The 15,093-nt window shown below is 41.9% G+C and overlaps 1 protein-coding gene across 1 annotated transcript; it reads right to left on the bottom strand.

The window, feature by feature from the left end:
• Nucleotides 1-377: 377 nt before the first annotated feature.
• Nucleotides 378-11,552, bottom strand: LOC120417687 (transmembrane protein 181). Its single transcript, XM_039579824.2, has 4 exons — nt 10,150-11,552; nt 1,738-1,840; nt 1,454-1,678; nt 378-1,383 (listed from the first exon to the last, which is right to left on the bottom strand). The coding sequence occupies exons 1-4, from the start codon at nt 11,320-11,322 to the stop codon at nt 1,244-1,246; spliced, it is 1,641 nt and encodes a 546-aa protein (XP_039435758.1). The 5' UTR covers nt 11,323-11,552; the 3' UTR covers nt 378-1,243.
• Between the last annotated feature and the right edge of the window lie 3,541 nt (nt 11,553-15,093).

Below are 15,093 nucleotides of genomic sequence, written 5' to 3'. Positions count from 1 at the left end.
TTTTAGTTCCTTAAATCCTCTGGAATCTTACCTATAAAATTTCAATTAAATCTGAAATCTTATGTTTTTTTCGATTTTTTTTTTTTAATTTGACTAAGCTTAAATTTATGGTTTTCTTTTTTTAATTATTCAAATTACTAAAATTCGTTAATTTCAGCAAAAAAAGAGGTCCTAAATTTATCCTAAACATTCTAAAAATCTTGAATTCTTAGAAAAATCTTAATCATTAAAACAATTATAATTATGTTTAAAGAGAAAAATTTAAAATAAATAAGGTTTTAAATAACCTTTATCAAATCTGCACTTGAATTATCAGATTTCAGATCTATTGAAAAGGAACATTATTTATGGAAAACGCTATTTATAGACAGTCAGAATAAAATAAACCTGTTTGGGTAAAAATATTTTATTTGTCATTTTTTTTCCAGTTATACCATCATATTCTTTTGTCACACCCAGATGTGTTATTTCTTTAAATGTCTTCATCCTCCTCTTATTTGCCCTATTTTTTACGCTCTGCTTATTGATGTAGATATTGTTCACGGTTTGTTTTAGTAGTGTTTCAAGGGTTTTTGTTTTGTTGTTGCTGGATTTTGTTTGAATGTTTTATTTTGGTAATTTTCTCTAGAACTATTTATTTGGTTTTTTTTCTCTGAACCCAAGCGTCGCTGTTGTTGGACTTTTTGTTGTTGTTTTGTTATTTTCTTCGCAAACTTCTAACTAGTTTTAATTAAACATGGCCTTTAGTGTTTGTGTTTTATTGTTTTTAGTTTTGTTTGTTTGGAATACACACCTAACAATGCTGAATTACTAATACATGTGTGTGTTGTGTTTGTATAAATAGATTTTGACTTAACATTTTTAGTAAGGGTAAAAAGGAAAAGACTTGTAAGAAATAGTGTACTTTGGTTTGAAAAGGGGTTGGAATGTTTGAAATGAAGTTTAAACTAGCTCTAATTGACTAAATGTAACGATGGGGAAACGTAATGACCAACTACACACATCATGGCGACGATGATGATGAAAACAGCACTTTTTTTTTACAAAATAATTAACATCTAAACACACATCTTCGATAAAATACACACTCTTTTTTGTTTAGCACTACGTCAAGACGAAGGGAAATGAAGATATGCCTTGGTTTGTAACTCCCCTTCGCTGCTCTTCTTCTACAACCACCCTTTTCCAAGTCTGCCGGAAGCACCCGTTTGAATCTCTCTCTCCGTTGTAATCGCTCGTCCCCTTAATCGCTATCGTAGTCGTTCCCTTTGCCGCAGGACGAGTTGAGCGGGCGGCGACTTTCCTCGTCCGACCCGTACACGACCTCCTCGTCCGAGTCGTTGATCATCGAAAAGGCCGGATTGTCCTTGGTGATGGTGGCTTCTGCAAAGGTTTTGAAAAAAAAAACCATCTTGACTCAATTCTACACGAGAGGACATTCCAGAGGACTTACCGTGCAGTGGGCGCCCGTTTGGCGAGTACACGTACGCCATCGTGTACAGGTAAAAGTTGAGCAGCCCGTAGAAGCACATAAACTGGGCCGAGCTCTTGTAGGTCGTGTTGAGCCGCGCCACAAAGTTGTCCTCGAGGATGCCGAAGCCGAAGCGGCACATTGTAACCGTCAGGGAGATGGCCAGCACGAACAGCATCAGCAGGGTGAGGAACTTGAGGCGCATGTCTAGAAATGGGAGGGAATGTTAGTATAAATGGTTGATAGCTAGTTAAAAGAGTTTTTACCAAAGTAAGGCATCGAGCGCAGCTCGCTATAGGCTCGCAGGATCAGCAGGAGCAGGTAGAGAAGATACATGGCACCCGAGATGTAGAAGAACAGCTTGAAACCCTAGAAAAAAAAGAATAGTATTGAATTTAACTTTATTTCAATTTGAGTCAACTTTGTTCTCTTTTTTGTATTTTCCCCTTGCCAGGACATGACAGAGAGCAAGAGAGAAGCTCTCTTTCCTCTGCTTTGCACCACTACCCGTTTGTTGAGAATTACTGTTTTGCTCAATGTCTTTGCCCGGGATAAATCATATTCCTCCAATCAAGGTTTCAATTCTACTGCGAGAGATATTTTTTTAAACATCGTTGTACAATGATATACGAAATCAGCCGATTTCGCGACACGTTAATTTTTGTATTTTTTTTTAATTAGCTGAAACAAAAAATGTCAAAAAAAAAAATATTTTGCATCATTGGTTTGCCCACATAAATTTCCTGACGATTTTTACAGTTTTCCATACAAAAATAGTATGTAAAAAAATTGTATCTTGTAATCGGAATTTTCAGATCGATTTGGTGTCTTCTGCAAAGTTGTAGATATATTTCAGACTCGATTAGCCGAAGTATCGTTAATCCAAAGATTTGTTTGGGACATCGAATAATCGAATCGTGAACATTTTTTTTATTTTCTTGCTTTTAACATCAAATTCCAGTTCTGCGACCCTATTTTAGTTAAATTTGAATCGTTGATTGACTTAAAAATTCCAAATGCGTTTTCTCAACATTTCATTGCCGCCATTTTGGACTTAAAAATTAATCAGCTTAAGAGTGCACAGCAACCAAGGAAGTTGTTGTTTTCTTATTCAAAAATTGACAATCTTACGGACCCAATCCTGCAATCTTGTTAGAGAAATGAGAAACGCAGTGGATTAGAAATACGTCCAATCGGTAGAAGTTTATTTTAACTAATAACTGTAACCAAGCTGCCGGCACACAGTGCCTACTTGATTGCGCGCAGTCTTCAACTCAACACTCCTCCTAGACTGCTGCGGTCAAGCCGATCATCCCAGCCAGCTTCTCCGTCCTGATCCTGGCTAGTGGCTTCGTGAGAAGGTCCGCCACCATGTCCTCCGTTGGACAGTAAACGCAGCTTACCTCCCCCTTCTCGATCTGGTCCTTCGTGAAGTGGAATCGCGTGGCAATGTGCTTCGTCCTGTTGCTTAACTTCTCGGCAGACAACATCTTCAGGCAGCTTTGGTTGTCTTCCTGGATAACGACTTGCTGCTCGTCGTTCAACTCTCGTAGAAGCACCTTCAGCCACAGCGCCTCCTGCACCGCTTCGGAAAGCGATACAAACTCGGCCTCGGCGGTTGAAAGCGAGACACTGCTCTGCTTCCTGCATGCCCAGCTTGCAGTTCCGCCGTTGACCTTGAACACGAACCCGCTGTTAGATTTCCTGTCCTCTTGGTTCTCCGCCCAGTCGGCGTCGCAAAATCCAACGATCCCGTTGTCGGTTCCGTTCTGGCTCAGTCGCAATCGGTAATCCTTTGTTCCTTTCAGATACCTCACGACCCGCTTCAGCTCGTTCCAGTCGTCCTGCGTTGGCCTGCTGGTCTTGCGGCTCAAGATGGACACCGCCGCCGAGATGTCCGGCCTCGTGTTGACGGCAATATACAGCAGCTTCCCAACCAACTTCTGGTACTCCTTGTTGTCCGGAAGAGGCTCATCCTTTGACTCGCGCTTGACGTACCCCGGATCCAGGGGAACAGTGGACACCTTCGCGTCCGCAAGTCCACTCGACTCGACGACCTCTCCGATGTACTTCCGTTGGCTCAGGAAGTAATCACCTTGTGCGTTCTTCTCGATCTCCATACCGAGGTAGAACCGGATGTCTCCCAGAACGCTCATCTCGAAGTTTTGCTGCAGCGCTCCGGCCAAGGCCTCGATCATCTTCGGATTTTCGCTCGCAACAATCAAGTCGTCCACGTACACAAGAACATAGCACCAACGTCCAGCTCGTCGCTTGCGGTACAGGCACGTGTCCGCCACACATCGCTCGAATCCTTGCCGCTTCAAGGCATCGTGAAGCTTCTGATTCCAGGACCGCGCCGCCTGCTTCAGTCCGTACAGGCTCTTCTTCAGCTTGCACACCTTGCCTTTGGCGCCTTCGAATCCGCGTGGCTGACGCATGTAAATCTCCTCCTCAAGATCGCCGTACAGGAAGGCGGTCTTGATGTCATACTGCTTCACGGTCATGCGTTTCTTCGCAGCAACAGCCATCAGCGCGCGAAAGGTCGTTTGTCGCACCACCGGTGCGAACACCTCGTCGTAGTCGGTCCCGTATTGTTGGCTGAATCCTTGTGCAACCAACCGTGCCTTGAACCGCAACACGCGACCATCCGCGTCCCGCTTGATTTTGTAGACCCATTTCGAGCCAACAGCCTTCCGACCCGGGGGCAGGTCGACGAGAGTCCACGTCTCGTTGGCCTTGATCGACTCAAGCTCGTCGACCATCGCTTGCTTCCAGCGCTCCGCGTCCGGCGACGCCATCGCCTTCGCGTAGGTCCGCGGCTCCGCAAGTGGATCGTCTCGGTGGCCAGTTGCTAGCCCTCCAAACTCAACATCATCGGCATCATCGTATTCGCTGGAGTCGCTCGAATCGTCGTCGAGTGTCTGAGAAATGGTGGACACAGGTAGACCTTTGCCAGAAACGATAAAGTCTTTGTACTTGCCTGGAAGGATGTGCTCCCGACCGCTGCGCCTCAACACCCCTGACCCGGGTGGTTTGGAAATGTTTTGCGGAGGGAGCACGTTGGTCATGGTCGAACTACTGCTAGCTACTTGGTCATCGAACACAGCATCGGTCCTAGGCCCAGGGACCGCAGCATCCACCACAGGCTCTTCGTGGCCGTCGTCTTCGAGGACATCATCAACATCGAGAGGCTGCTCCTCCTCAACGGCATCCGGTTCCGGCGGAACCAGTCCTGGCTGCTGCGCGGCATCAACCTTCGGAGTTGTACCGAAGTCAAGGGAAATTACCTCCGGTTTCTTCTTCGTGACAGCCGCTTTCTCGCCCAAGCCTTCGTTGATGAAAGTCACTTCGCGACTCTTCAGGAAAGTCTTGCTCGCGAGGTCGTACAGGCGGTACCCCTTAGTGTCCTCTTCAAAACCAATCAGCACACACTCACGAGACTTCGAATCCCACTTCTTGCGCTTGACTTTCGGCACTTGCACCATCGCCTTCGTTCCGAACACGCGAACGTGTGAGAGATCCGGTTTCTTCCCGCTCCACATCTCCTCCGGTGTGAGACTGTGACCGCTGGTTCATTCACCGCCTCAGCCCAGAATGGTTTCGGGAGCTTGGCCTCGAACAACATGCAGCGCCCTCTCTCGACCGCTGTCCGGTTGAAGCGTTCGGCCATCCCGTTCTGCTCTGGAGTATAGTCGTTGGTGGTCTGGTGTCGGATGCCCATCCGCTTCAAGTACTCCCGGAATCCCTTGTTGACGTACTCTTTGCCGTTGTCCGTACGCAACGTCTTCAACTTCCGGCCTGTCTGGCGCTCCGCCAGAACATGGAATTCTTTGAAGCAAGCCAGTACTTCGTCCTCCGACTTGGTCTTGAGAAAGTACACAAACGCTCGTCGGGACTTGTCGTCGATAAACGAAACGTAGTACCGACAACCGCCGACGGACGGCAGCTCCATCGGGCCAGCAATATCGGAATAAATTACCTCAAGCAACTCCTCGGCGCGGGAACCACTCTTGCTGAACGGCAGTCGAGCTTGTTTCCCCATCGGGCAAATCTGGCAATCGTCCATGCCGTTTCCGCTGATCTGCACACCGTTGGCTACACCGTTGGCCAGTTTCTTGATGCTGCTCACGTTCAGGTGACCCAGGCGCTTGTGCCAAGTCTCGAGAGTCTCCACGCGCGAGCACGCCAGCGCCTTGTTCTTACGCTGGTCCACCTTGAACAGGTCATCCTCGATCACACCGGTCGCAACGACGCCGCCATCAGCGTTCCGGATAATGCAGCCGTCCGCGTTGAACAGCACCGTGTTGCCCTTGCGTACGATTTGTGCGATCGACAGCAAATTTGTCGAAAGATCGGGGACAAAGTGCACATCGCTTACCGGAACAGGTTCCTCACCATTGAAACACGACGGGAAGAGCGTGGCCGTTCCGCATGCCTGGATCTCCATCGACTCCTTGTTGGCAGCTACAACCGTTCCGCTCCTGTCCCGCACGTCCTCCAGCAGCTCCAGGTTCCGCGTCATGTGCTGTGTCGCACCTGAGTCCAGGTACCAGTCGTCCGTCCCGGCCGACTTGAATGTTGACAGCACCGTGCACAACGCTTGCTTCCCGCGCACGGCATCCTTCTCGGGGCAGTGCTTCGCAATGTGGCCAATTTTGTTGCACTTCCTGCACCGTGGGCCGCGTTCCTCCGGCTGACTTTTACGCGATCCGTGGTTGCTTCGAGAGCCGCTCGCTGTTTGGTCGTCGCCATGGAAACCGCCCGCTGTTTGGGTGTTGCGTCGGTAACCACCTGGCTTGTTGACTCGCCGCTTAGCAACGAATGTTTTTTCACCTGGCAACAGCTCGTCCTCCTCCTGCAGCAGAATCGTCTTCACGGAGTCCCCCGTGATCGCCATTCCGGAGTTCTTGAGCGCCATCACCATGGGCTTGAACAGGTCCGGAAGCCCCGCCAACAGCAACGCTCCTACGAACCTGTCTGGAATCGGGAATCCAATGCTTTTCAGCTGGTGGCACGCCGAGATGATCTGGTTCGCGTAGATTTCCATCGTTCCGCAGCTGTCCAGATCAGTCCTGATGAGCTTGTGCAGCAATCCGACCTCCCGCGTGAGTCCGGTCTCCTCGAACGCGTTGACCAGATTCTTCCAAGCTTCTTGCGCCGTCTTCGCTTCGCGAACGTGGTAGTAGTTTACCGGTTCCAGGAACTGGATGATCTTCCCTCGCGCAAGCTTGCTCTTGGCCGGGTCGACCGCTTCCACCGTTCCATCCGCCTTCACCTTCGGTTCGACGGCATCCCACAGTTCTTCAACTTCGAGGTGGGTTTGGACCGCAAACTTCCAGTCAGCCCAGTTCTCCCGACCGACCAGCCGTTCGATCCCGTAATTCCGATCGGACATCTTCCGCTAGTCTTCGCGCACGTCCGGGCTCATAACCTCTTGTTAGAGAAATGAGAAACGCAGTGGATTAGAAATACGTCCAATCGGTAGAAGTTTATTTTAACTAATAACTGTAACCAAGCTGCCGGCACACAGTGCCTACTTGATTGCGCGCAGTCTTCAACTCAACATGCAACAATCTGATTGTAAAAATAATAAATATTGATGTAAATCGCTAAGTAGACAGTACTTTAGGGGATGAATAAAAAATTATATCGATAGTTCCCGTAATTTCGAAAATACTAAAATATCTGTGACAAAAATCTTGGTGCGAAAGCACTGGTTGATGTGCACCGTTAAGCCCGACACCCAAAAATAAGACAACGAAAAACATTTTTTTCCTGATTCGATTATCCGACGTGAAACTATTCCAAGACCTTGGGATAATCGAGTCTAGACTATATATTAGTTAGGACTACCCAGAAAAAAAAAACTTGAAATTAATCAATTTTTCAACTAATCTGTAAGCACTAAAAGTTGAATTACCGAGATTTTCTAAATGTTCCGGTGGGCAAAAATATGCCACCGAGTTATGAATTAATACAAGGTGGCCATTCAAGTCGGTAAGTCGCAAAAATCCGCCAAAAATCGGGAAAAGTCGAGAATTTGTGATTTTTTTTTTTTTTGTAAAAAGATTGGGAATCCCAAGCAAACTTGTTTGAAAATTATTTTCTTACCATTGAATAATTTTGTAATATTTTGTGCAGTTTTCAAAATAAACTCACTCAGTTCGTCTTTAGTTACTAACAATAAATTTAAGGTTCCTTTCGCAAATGAATCTATTTGAAAATAAAAAGGCTATTTAAGACTTTAAAATCCTAATAAATATTGGATGCATTTGACACAGATTTTCAAAATATTTTTGTATTTAACCCCTTCCCGCCCAGAGCAAAATCGAGATTTTTTACGTTTTTCCACATTACTCGTAATTGGATCAACCAAATTGGACGAAATTTTAATGGTTATTGGTTAACATTCTATATTAACTAATGCAGGTTGAAGCAGCTTGAAAAAATGAATGGTTGCAGAGAAATTTAATTTTGAATCCAAAAATTAGTGGTGCTCTGGAGTAACCATGGGCGTTAGAGGGTTAACATATAACATTTTTATTAATTTTTGTTTATCAAACAAGAGGTAACATCTAACTCAAAACAATAACATAGTTTATGAAAATAACAGTTAATGCTTGATTTTCAATTATCGGAAAACTTAAATATCGAATAAAACCCAATAGATGTTCGTTCTGATTGAAAAAAAAAATCTATTTTACTTTTTGAAACATGAAAAAAATATTGAAACTGCAAAACTAAGAAACCAAGAAATATTGAGTTGAGTTATTGCAAATAAGTTTAAAGAGTTTATCTCTTCAAACATTTCGCAAAAAATAAGTGCTAAAACACGGAATCTCATCAAACTGAATTTTTAATTAAAATTAAAGAAGGAGCCTGGCATTTTTTTTTTTTTCAAACGAATTCCCAGTTATCTTTTTATTTTATTTTTGAAAAATTTATAACAGTAAACATTTTTAAGTGTTCTTTGATTTATAAGAAAATAAATTGAATTCAGTTATCTTAAACTTTTGCCATTTCCAGTTGAAACGAAGTATCAAAAACCAGAAGTTTGCTAATTTTAAAAATAAACATTGATATTATAAGACTAATTGTTAAAGCTTCTACTCAGAATCAACATAATGAGTGCTTCTATTTTGTAGTATTGTTTAAGGAATTTGTTGTTAAGTTTTCTTTTTTTTTTTTTGAAAATTTTCAATGGTTTGGTTTTCGATGGTTGATATCTGTTGATATTGACTTTTTCAAAGAGTTTTTTATTTGAAATCATTCATTAGATAAAAAAATGCCTATTATTTAAGTTTCTGGAAAAGTCGGAAAATCGGGACTTTGCAAATGGGATTTGAGTGGTCACCCTGTGAATTCCAATAAATTGCTCATTTTGAGATTTCGGTCATTCGATTGTTTTTGTAATTTTTAATCCGGATGAAACTTTTTTGGTGCCTTCGGTATGCCCAAAGAAGCCATTTTGCATCATTAGTTTGTCCATATAATATTCCATGCAAATTTTGCAGCTGTCCATACAAAAATGATATATGAAAATTCAAAAATCTATATCTTTTGAAGACTTTTTTTGATCGATTTGGTGTCTTCGACAAAGTTGTAGATATGAATAAGGACTACACTGAAAAAAATATACACGGTAAATTTCTTTTTGGTGATTTTTGATGCCACTTTTTGTTACTAAAACTTGATTTGCAAAAAACACTATTTTTATTTTTTTTCTGATATGTTTTAGGGGACATCAAATGCCAACTTTTCAGAAACTTCCAGGTTGTGCAAAAAATCTTTGATCGAGTTATAAATTTTTTAATCAATACTGATTTTTTTAAAAATTTCATTTTCGATGTAAAATCGAATAGGAAATCATAAAGAACTCTATTGAAATTTTGATAAAGTGCACCGTTTTCAAGTTATGTATAACCATTTTTAGGTAACTTTTTTGAAAATATTCAAGGTTTTTAATTTTTTTTAATTAGTGCCCATGTTTGCACACTTTTGAAAAAAATATTTTTGAAAAGCTGAGAAAATTCTCTATATTTTGCTTATTTGAATTGCTGAGATATTGCCATGCAAAGGTGTAAAAATAGGAAAATTGATGTTTTCTAAGTCTCACCCAAACAACCCACCATTTTCTAATGTCGATATCTCAGCAACTAATGGTCCGATTTTCAATATTAGAATATTAAACATTCGTGATTTTTTTTGTTCTTTTTGAAAAAAATACTTTCAATTTTTTTAAATCAAGACTAACAGTTCAAGAGGGTCAAACATTCAATATTACACCTTTTTTAAATGTTAGTCTTGATTTAAAATAAAATAATGTTTTGGAAAAGATCGGAAAATTGTATGAAAATTGTTATAAAAGTTCATTGGCCAAAAAAATTAGACCCGTTTTCTTTTTTTTGGTTTGGTGATTAGGGTGTTCCTGTCCGAAACAAAATTGGTTTTTTTTTTACGATTTTCGCAAAACAATTTTTTTTTAAATCTTTCTCCGGAATCGCTGAACAAATTTTAGCTTGCCGTTTTGCAAAAGTACGGTGATTAGTTGGGCATTTTACGAAAAAATACTAAGCAATTTAAAAAAAATCCAAGCTGAATGATTTACGTAACATATCCAAAAATGGTAATGGTAATTCCTTTTATGATCTTAAAACGATTAAACAGTCGATACTCACATTGTAGTTCCCAGTGTCGACAAAGTGGCTGTACGTGGGATCCTTCATCTCGTTGCACTTTTCCCACGTGGCCAGGACGACGGCGCACAGCCAGATCGGCATGATGACGATCAGCTTGGGCACGTAAAAGGTCAGCAGTTTACGCTCGTTTTGCCGCAGTCCGTGGTAGATGCACAGCCAGAAGAGGAGCAGCGCGCACAGGAAACTGGCCTGGAGAATCGCGTCCAGCATTCCCGGGATCCAGCTGTTGATGAGGAAGATGAGGGGGAAGGCGGGGTTGTTGTACAGGAGGAGGAGCGGGAGCAGGACGGAGAGCCACTTTTGCTCGATGGACCAGTCGTAGATGGGGTATTTGCGGAGGGTGTGCGCGAACCAGCAGGTCACGATGAAGGTGAACAGGAGGAAGATGAAGCGGAACCAGATTTCGATCTGGGTGAAGGCCGGGTTGTACGTCTTGAAGTAGAACTGGACGCTGTTGATGGTGTACCGATGGTGGAACCCTTCCAGGCCGTAGAACCGCACCGTGATGATGTAGTGGGCGTAATCGAGGAAACCCAGATGTAGCACTATGAACTCCTCGCAGGAATTGCTCACGCAGGACAGATGACGCGTTCGGTTCTTGCTGCTGGCGTGGTCCGCACTCAGCACGGTGACCGGTTTGTGTTCCGTGGTTAACCCGTCAATCCCGACACTCACGTGGAAGCTTTTGTCGAAGATCTCGTCGTCGGTGTTGTCCGTGTCGATTCGCGCAATCAGCCACAGCTGCTGCGAGTAGGTCGTCATCAGCGGCGTCCGCATCACAAACGGACCGTTCGCCAGGTAGTCCGGATTTGTCCCGCCACTCCCCGAACTGTTCGGCATCAGCGACGTGCCCGTGACCATGGTCGTCACCGTAATCGGTGGCCCCGCCAACCCGATGAAGATCCCCAGCCCGAAGCAGGCAAAGAACGCCAAAAACACCACGACGAACTCGCGCTTGTTCATCGAGTACAGTCGCATATGGACGGAACGCTCGCAGCGGTCATGATGGTAGGCCGGGGCGATGTACTTGTTAAACTCGCTGAACAGGTCGCTGAACTGGGACAGCGAGTTCCGCAGCCGGAGGAACATCCCGCCGGGCGTCACGTACGAGTAGCCCAGGCCGGACGTGTCCTGCGGAGGCTTGGCAGCCATTTTCACACAAACACAGCTTCTGAGGGAAATCGTAATTTGCGTTCACTTCGTTGTCCTCCCCCCGAAACTCAACAGGAAAGACACTTTCGGGAGGACATCTTGTTACGCCTCGAGTTTAGTTCGACAAAAAGCTTCTCTTTAGAACCAGCAAATTTCCTTAAATCTTGTTAAAATCAACACTTTTCGCGAAATCCAGCGATATGGGAGGAAAATTACTAAGCTTTTCTTCTGTGTCTGTTTCACCTCTTGAAAGCTGAACAAACTGAAAGATAGAAGGAAAAACATGCCTGGATTGGGAAAGGGCGCAGGCGCGCACGTGCCATGTTTTGAAGGGTTGTTTCGTGCATCTACATGTGAATTTCGGTGAATGTTCACTGTTCACGGAAAGTTACGGTAGCCGTCAAGTCACATGGTAATCTGGATAAAGGATAGGGTGAGCAAAGGGTTCCTGTATCCATCGAAAAAGTTCCACATAAAGTACTTCAATTTTATGTATCAGTACAGTCCAGACTCGATTATGCGAAGTTCGATTATCCGAAGGTTTGTATGGGACTTCGGATAGTCGAATCACGAACAAAAAAACATTTTTTTCTTCGTATTTTTGAACTGTCTTACTTTTAACATCAAATTCGAGTTCTGCAACCCTATTTTAGGCAAATTTGAATGTTTGATTGCATTTTAAATTAAAAATGATTTTTTTCAATATGTTATCACCGCCATTTTGGCCCCCATCTTGGATTTAAAAATTCTAAATCACTTTAGAGTCAAACTTTAGAGGGGTCAAACTAGAGCTCGACGATGAAAAATAAGACATCGACATTTTCGTGATTTGATTACCCGAAGCGAAATTTTGCCAATTTGTATTACAGACCAGACTCGATTATCCAAAGGCTTCGAAAAAAATCACTTCGGATAATCAAATTTTCGGACAATCGAATCACGAGATTTTTTTTTCGTTGTCTTATTTTTGATTCAAGCCATAAATTGCCGTTCTACGCATAATTGTCCCATGTCATTTTTAGACGATTTTGACTTTTTTAACATTTTTAAGTTTAGTTTGTCGTATACTTTAAGAAAAACACATAAAATCTGATACTTTGTTTGGAAACTCATAGAAAACAACATCAAGTCTGTTTGTCCCATCGTTAAACTTCTACGCATAATTGGGTCCTAAAATCAAGCTTAGATTGCTGATATTATTGTTTGCAGCGATAAAGCTTATTTTTCTGAGTACAATGACCCTTTGTACAACCACAAAGAGTTTAAAATGGATTTTTAAATCAATTTTGAAAAATTAACCTCGCGGTCCTTCTTGACAGCTCGTTCCAAGGGAACCATAGTTGATCCATCGAAAAAATGTTGTCTTGTCATAGAAATTTTTTTGCATTAAAATGAAAAAAAAAGTGATCAGAAATGGTTTTTAATCGTGTTTTTTACCGTTGTACATAAAAATTGACAAAGGGCTTTAGTACCCAATTGTCCCACCAAGTATTTTCTTATACGGAATCATTAATTTTATGTGGCATTTTGTCGTTTTTACCTGTTGTTTAGCAAGAGGATCACAAATAAGGGTGATACACTGCTAACTGGGACAATTAGGGACACATAGGGCGAATAGGAACCCACGGGACAATTATGCGTAGAAACACAGAAATCGATCGAAAAATTTCAATCTCGTTTTTCTCAGTTGCACTTTTTCGAACATGGGACAATTATGCGTAGAACGGCAGTAAACTACTCTAAAATGATTAAGAATTTTCAAATCCAAGATGGCGGCCAAAATGGCGGCCAAAATGGCGGTGATAACGTATTGAAAAATGCATTTTTAATTTAAAATGCAATCAAACATTCAAATTTGCCTAAAATAGGGTTGCAAAACTCGAATTTGATGTTTAAAGTAATAAAATAAAAAAAAACGAAAAAAAAGTTTTTTTGTTCGTGATTCGACTATCCGAATTCCCATACAAACCTTCGGATAATCGAGTCTGGATTGTATAACAGGCAATCAACCACCCAAATTCGACTAAAATAAAGTCGCAGAACTCTAATTTCACGTCAAAAGTGAGAAAAAAATGAATTGCAAGAATTTGAGAAATAAAAAAAGAGAAGTGTCAAATTTTGAAGAATTGAAATAAATTAAGAATATAACAAACTTCAGGGTTTCAGAGCGCATCAAAAAAACCTGTTTTCTAATGATTTTGAAATGTTTTTTTTTAATTTAAAACAAAACTGGTCTACTGATACTGATCGCAAAACCGATTAGTTTGCAAATCTGCAGCAACATTTGAAAGGGGCAAAACTAAGTTCAGAAATTTATAATTTATAAATTTGAAGTTTTAATTATTTCTAGAAATTGTAATATGAAAAATTCAAAAAGATAGTTAGAAAAAAAATAATTTAAATAATTAAAAAAAAATGTTAAGCATTTAAGAGCGAGTCCACGAGCAAAGCATACCCATCTCGCATCGACCTCACCAATCTGCCTGAAATTTTCAGGGATTGTTTGTACATATAAAATTAGCATCTGGTCAAAATATGAGCACTCTAGGTCAACGGGAAGTGGGGCAAATCGGGACACAAAGTTTGAAGGTTCAAAAACGTCAAAAATCGTAAAAAGGCTAAGGTAACTTGGGCAAAATTCAATTTAATTTCAAAATTCAAAATGCATCTGTAAGGGCTTGAAAAATGCAGCAAAATGCAGGGTAGAGCATCTCAATTGATTGAATCTAAAGGGAGTTATTGGCATTTTAGTGAAAAAATAGCACAATTTTCAAACTCAAATAAAAAAGTGTTCGGTCCAGATATCGGTTCGACCTGCAGCTTGTAGGGGACATCTGGGACTACCATCTGAGACTGAGAACGCTTTGGGTAAGGCAGTTTAACATATTAAATTGACACTTTTATTTTAAGTGAATTTTTTGGTTGTAAATTTTTGCTCGGGGGACCCCTTAGAACCCATTTTCTGATGATAATTTTATAATATTCGTGTTCCTGAGACAATTTCACAATAGTTAAAAAAAATCTTCGATTCACATTTATAGAAATTCAAGTTCGTTTCCAAGGATACTAGATGACACCAGAAAAAAGCAGCATCTCATTTTTTTAACTTTCATTTTTTAAAGGGTTAAAATGGATGAAAATAAACATTTTTATGCATGTTTCTATTGTGAAATTGTCGCAGGAACACGAATATGATAAACTTATCATCAGAAATAGCTAGCTGAAAATTACGACGCCCTATGTCGGACGGTGAACACGTGGAGAATCATCGATTGCATTATTATTACAAAATCATCATGTTACGTTATTTGGAATAGTTCAAATTGTTACAGGAACATCAAAAATTATAATTTTATTACTTTAAAGTATGTTTCTGAGCCAAAACTTGAGTGAATGCTTTGCCACGTGTTCACCGTCCGACATAGGGTGTCGTAATTTTCAGCTGGCCGTCATAGCATACTAGGGACAATGCGTACATTTGAAGGGTGAATCGTTGATTCTGGAGACACCGGACGTCGATCCAATGCGCATCTTGGGGACAGAATAGACAACCCTAAATCCTTCTGGAACTTGTTCATTGGACCATCCCCTACACACCTGTCTTTATTCCGAGTGAATCCATGTTGTCCCCAGACCTGTAGGAACGATTGAACGAAAAGCATAAAAATCTCATAGTAATTTACATGTAAACTTTGAACCGCTGGGGACAGGCCAATTCTCAACCAAATAGGCTGATATTTGGCATGAGAGTCCCTATGGGTATCCTCTACA

This window comes from Culex pipiens, chromosome 1, assembly GCF_016801865.2.
Source record: "Culex pipiens pallens isolate TS chromosome 1, TS_CPP_V2, whole genome shotgun sequence".
NCBI lineage: Eukaryota > Metazoa > Arthropoda > Insecta > Diptera > Culicidae > Culex > Culex pipiens.
The sequence above is the reverse complement of the archived record's forward strand: the minus strand, read 5'-3'. Positions and strand labels throughout refer to the sequence as shown.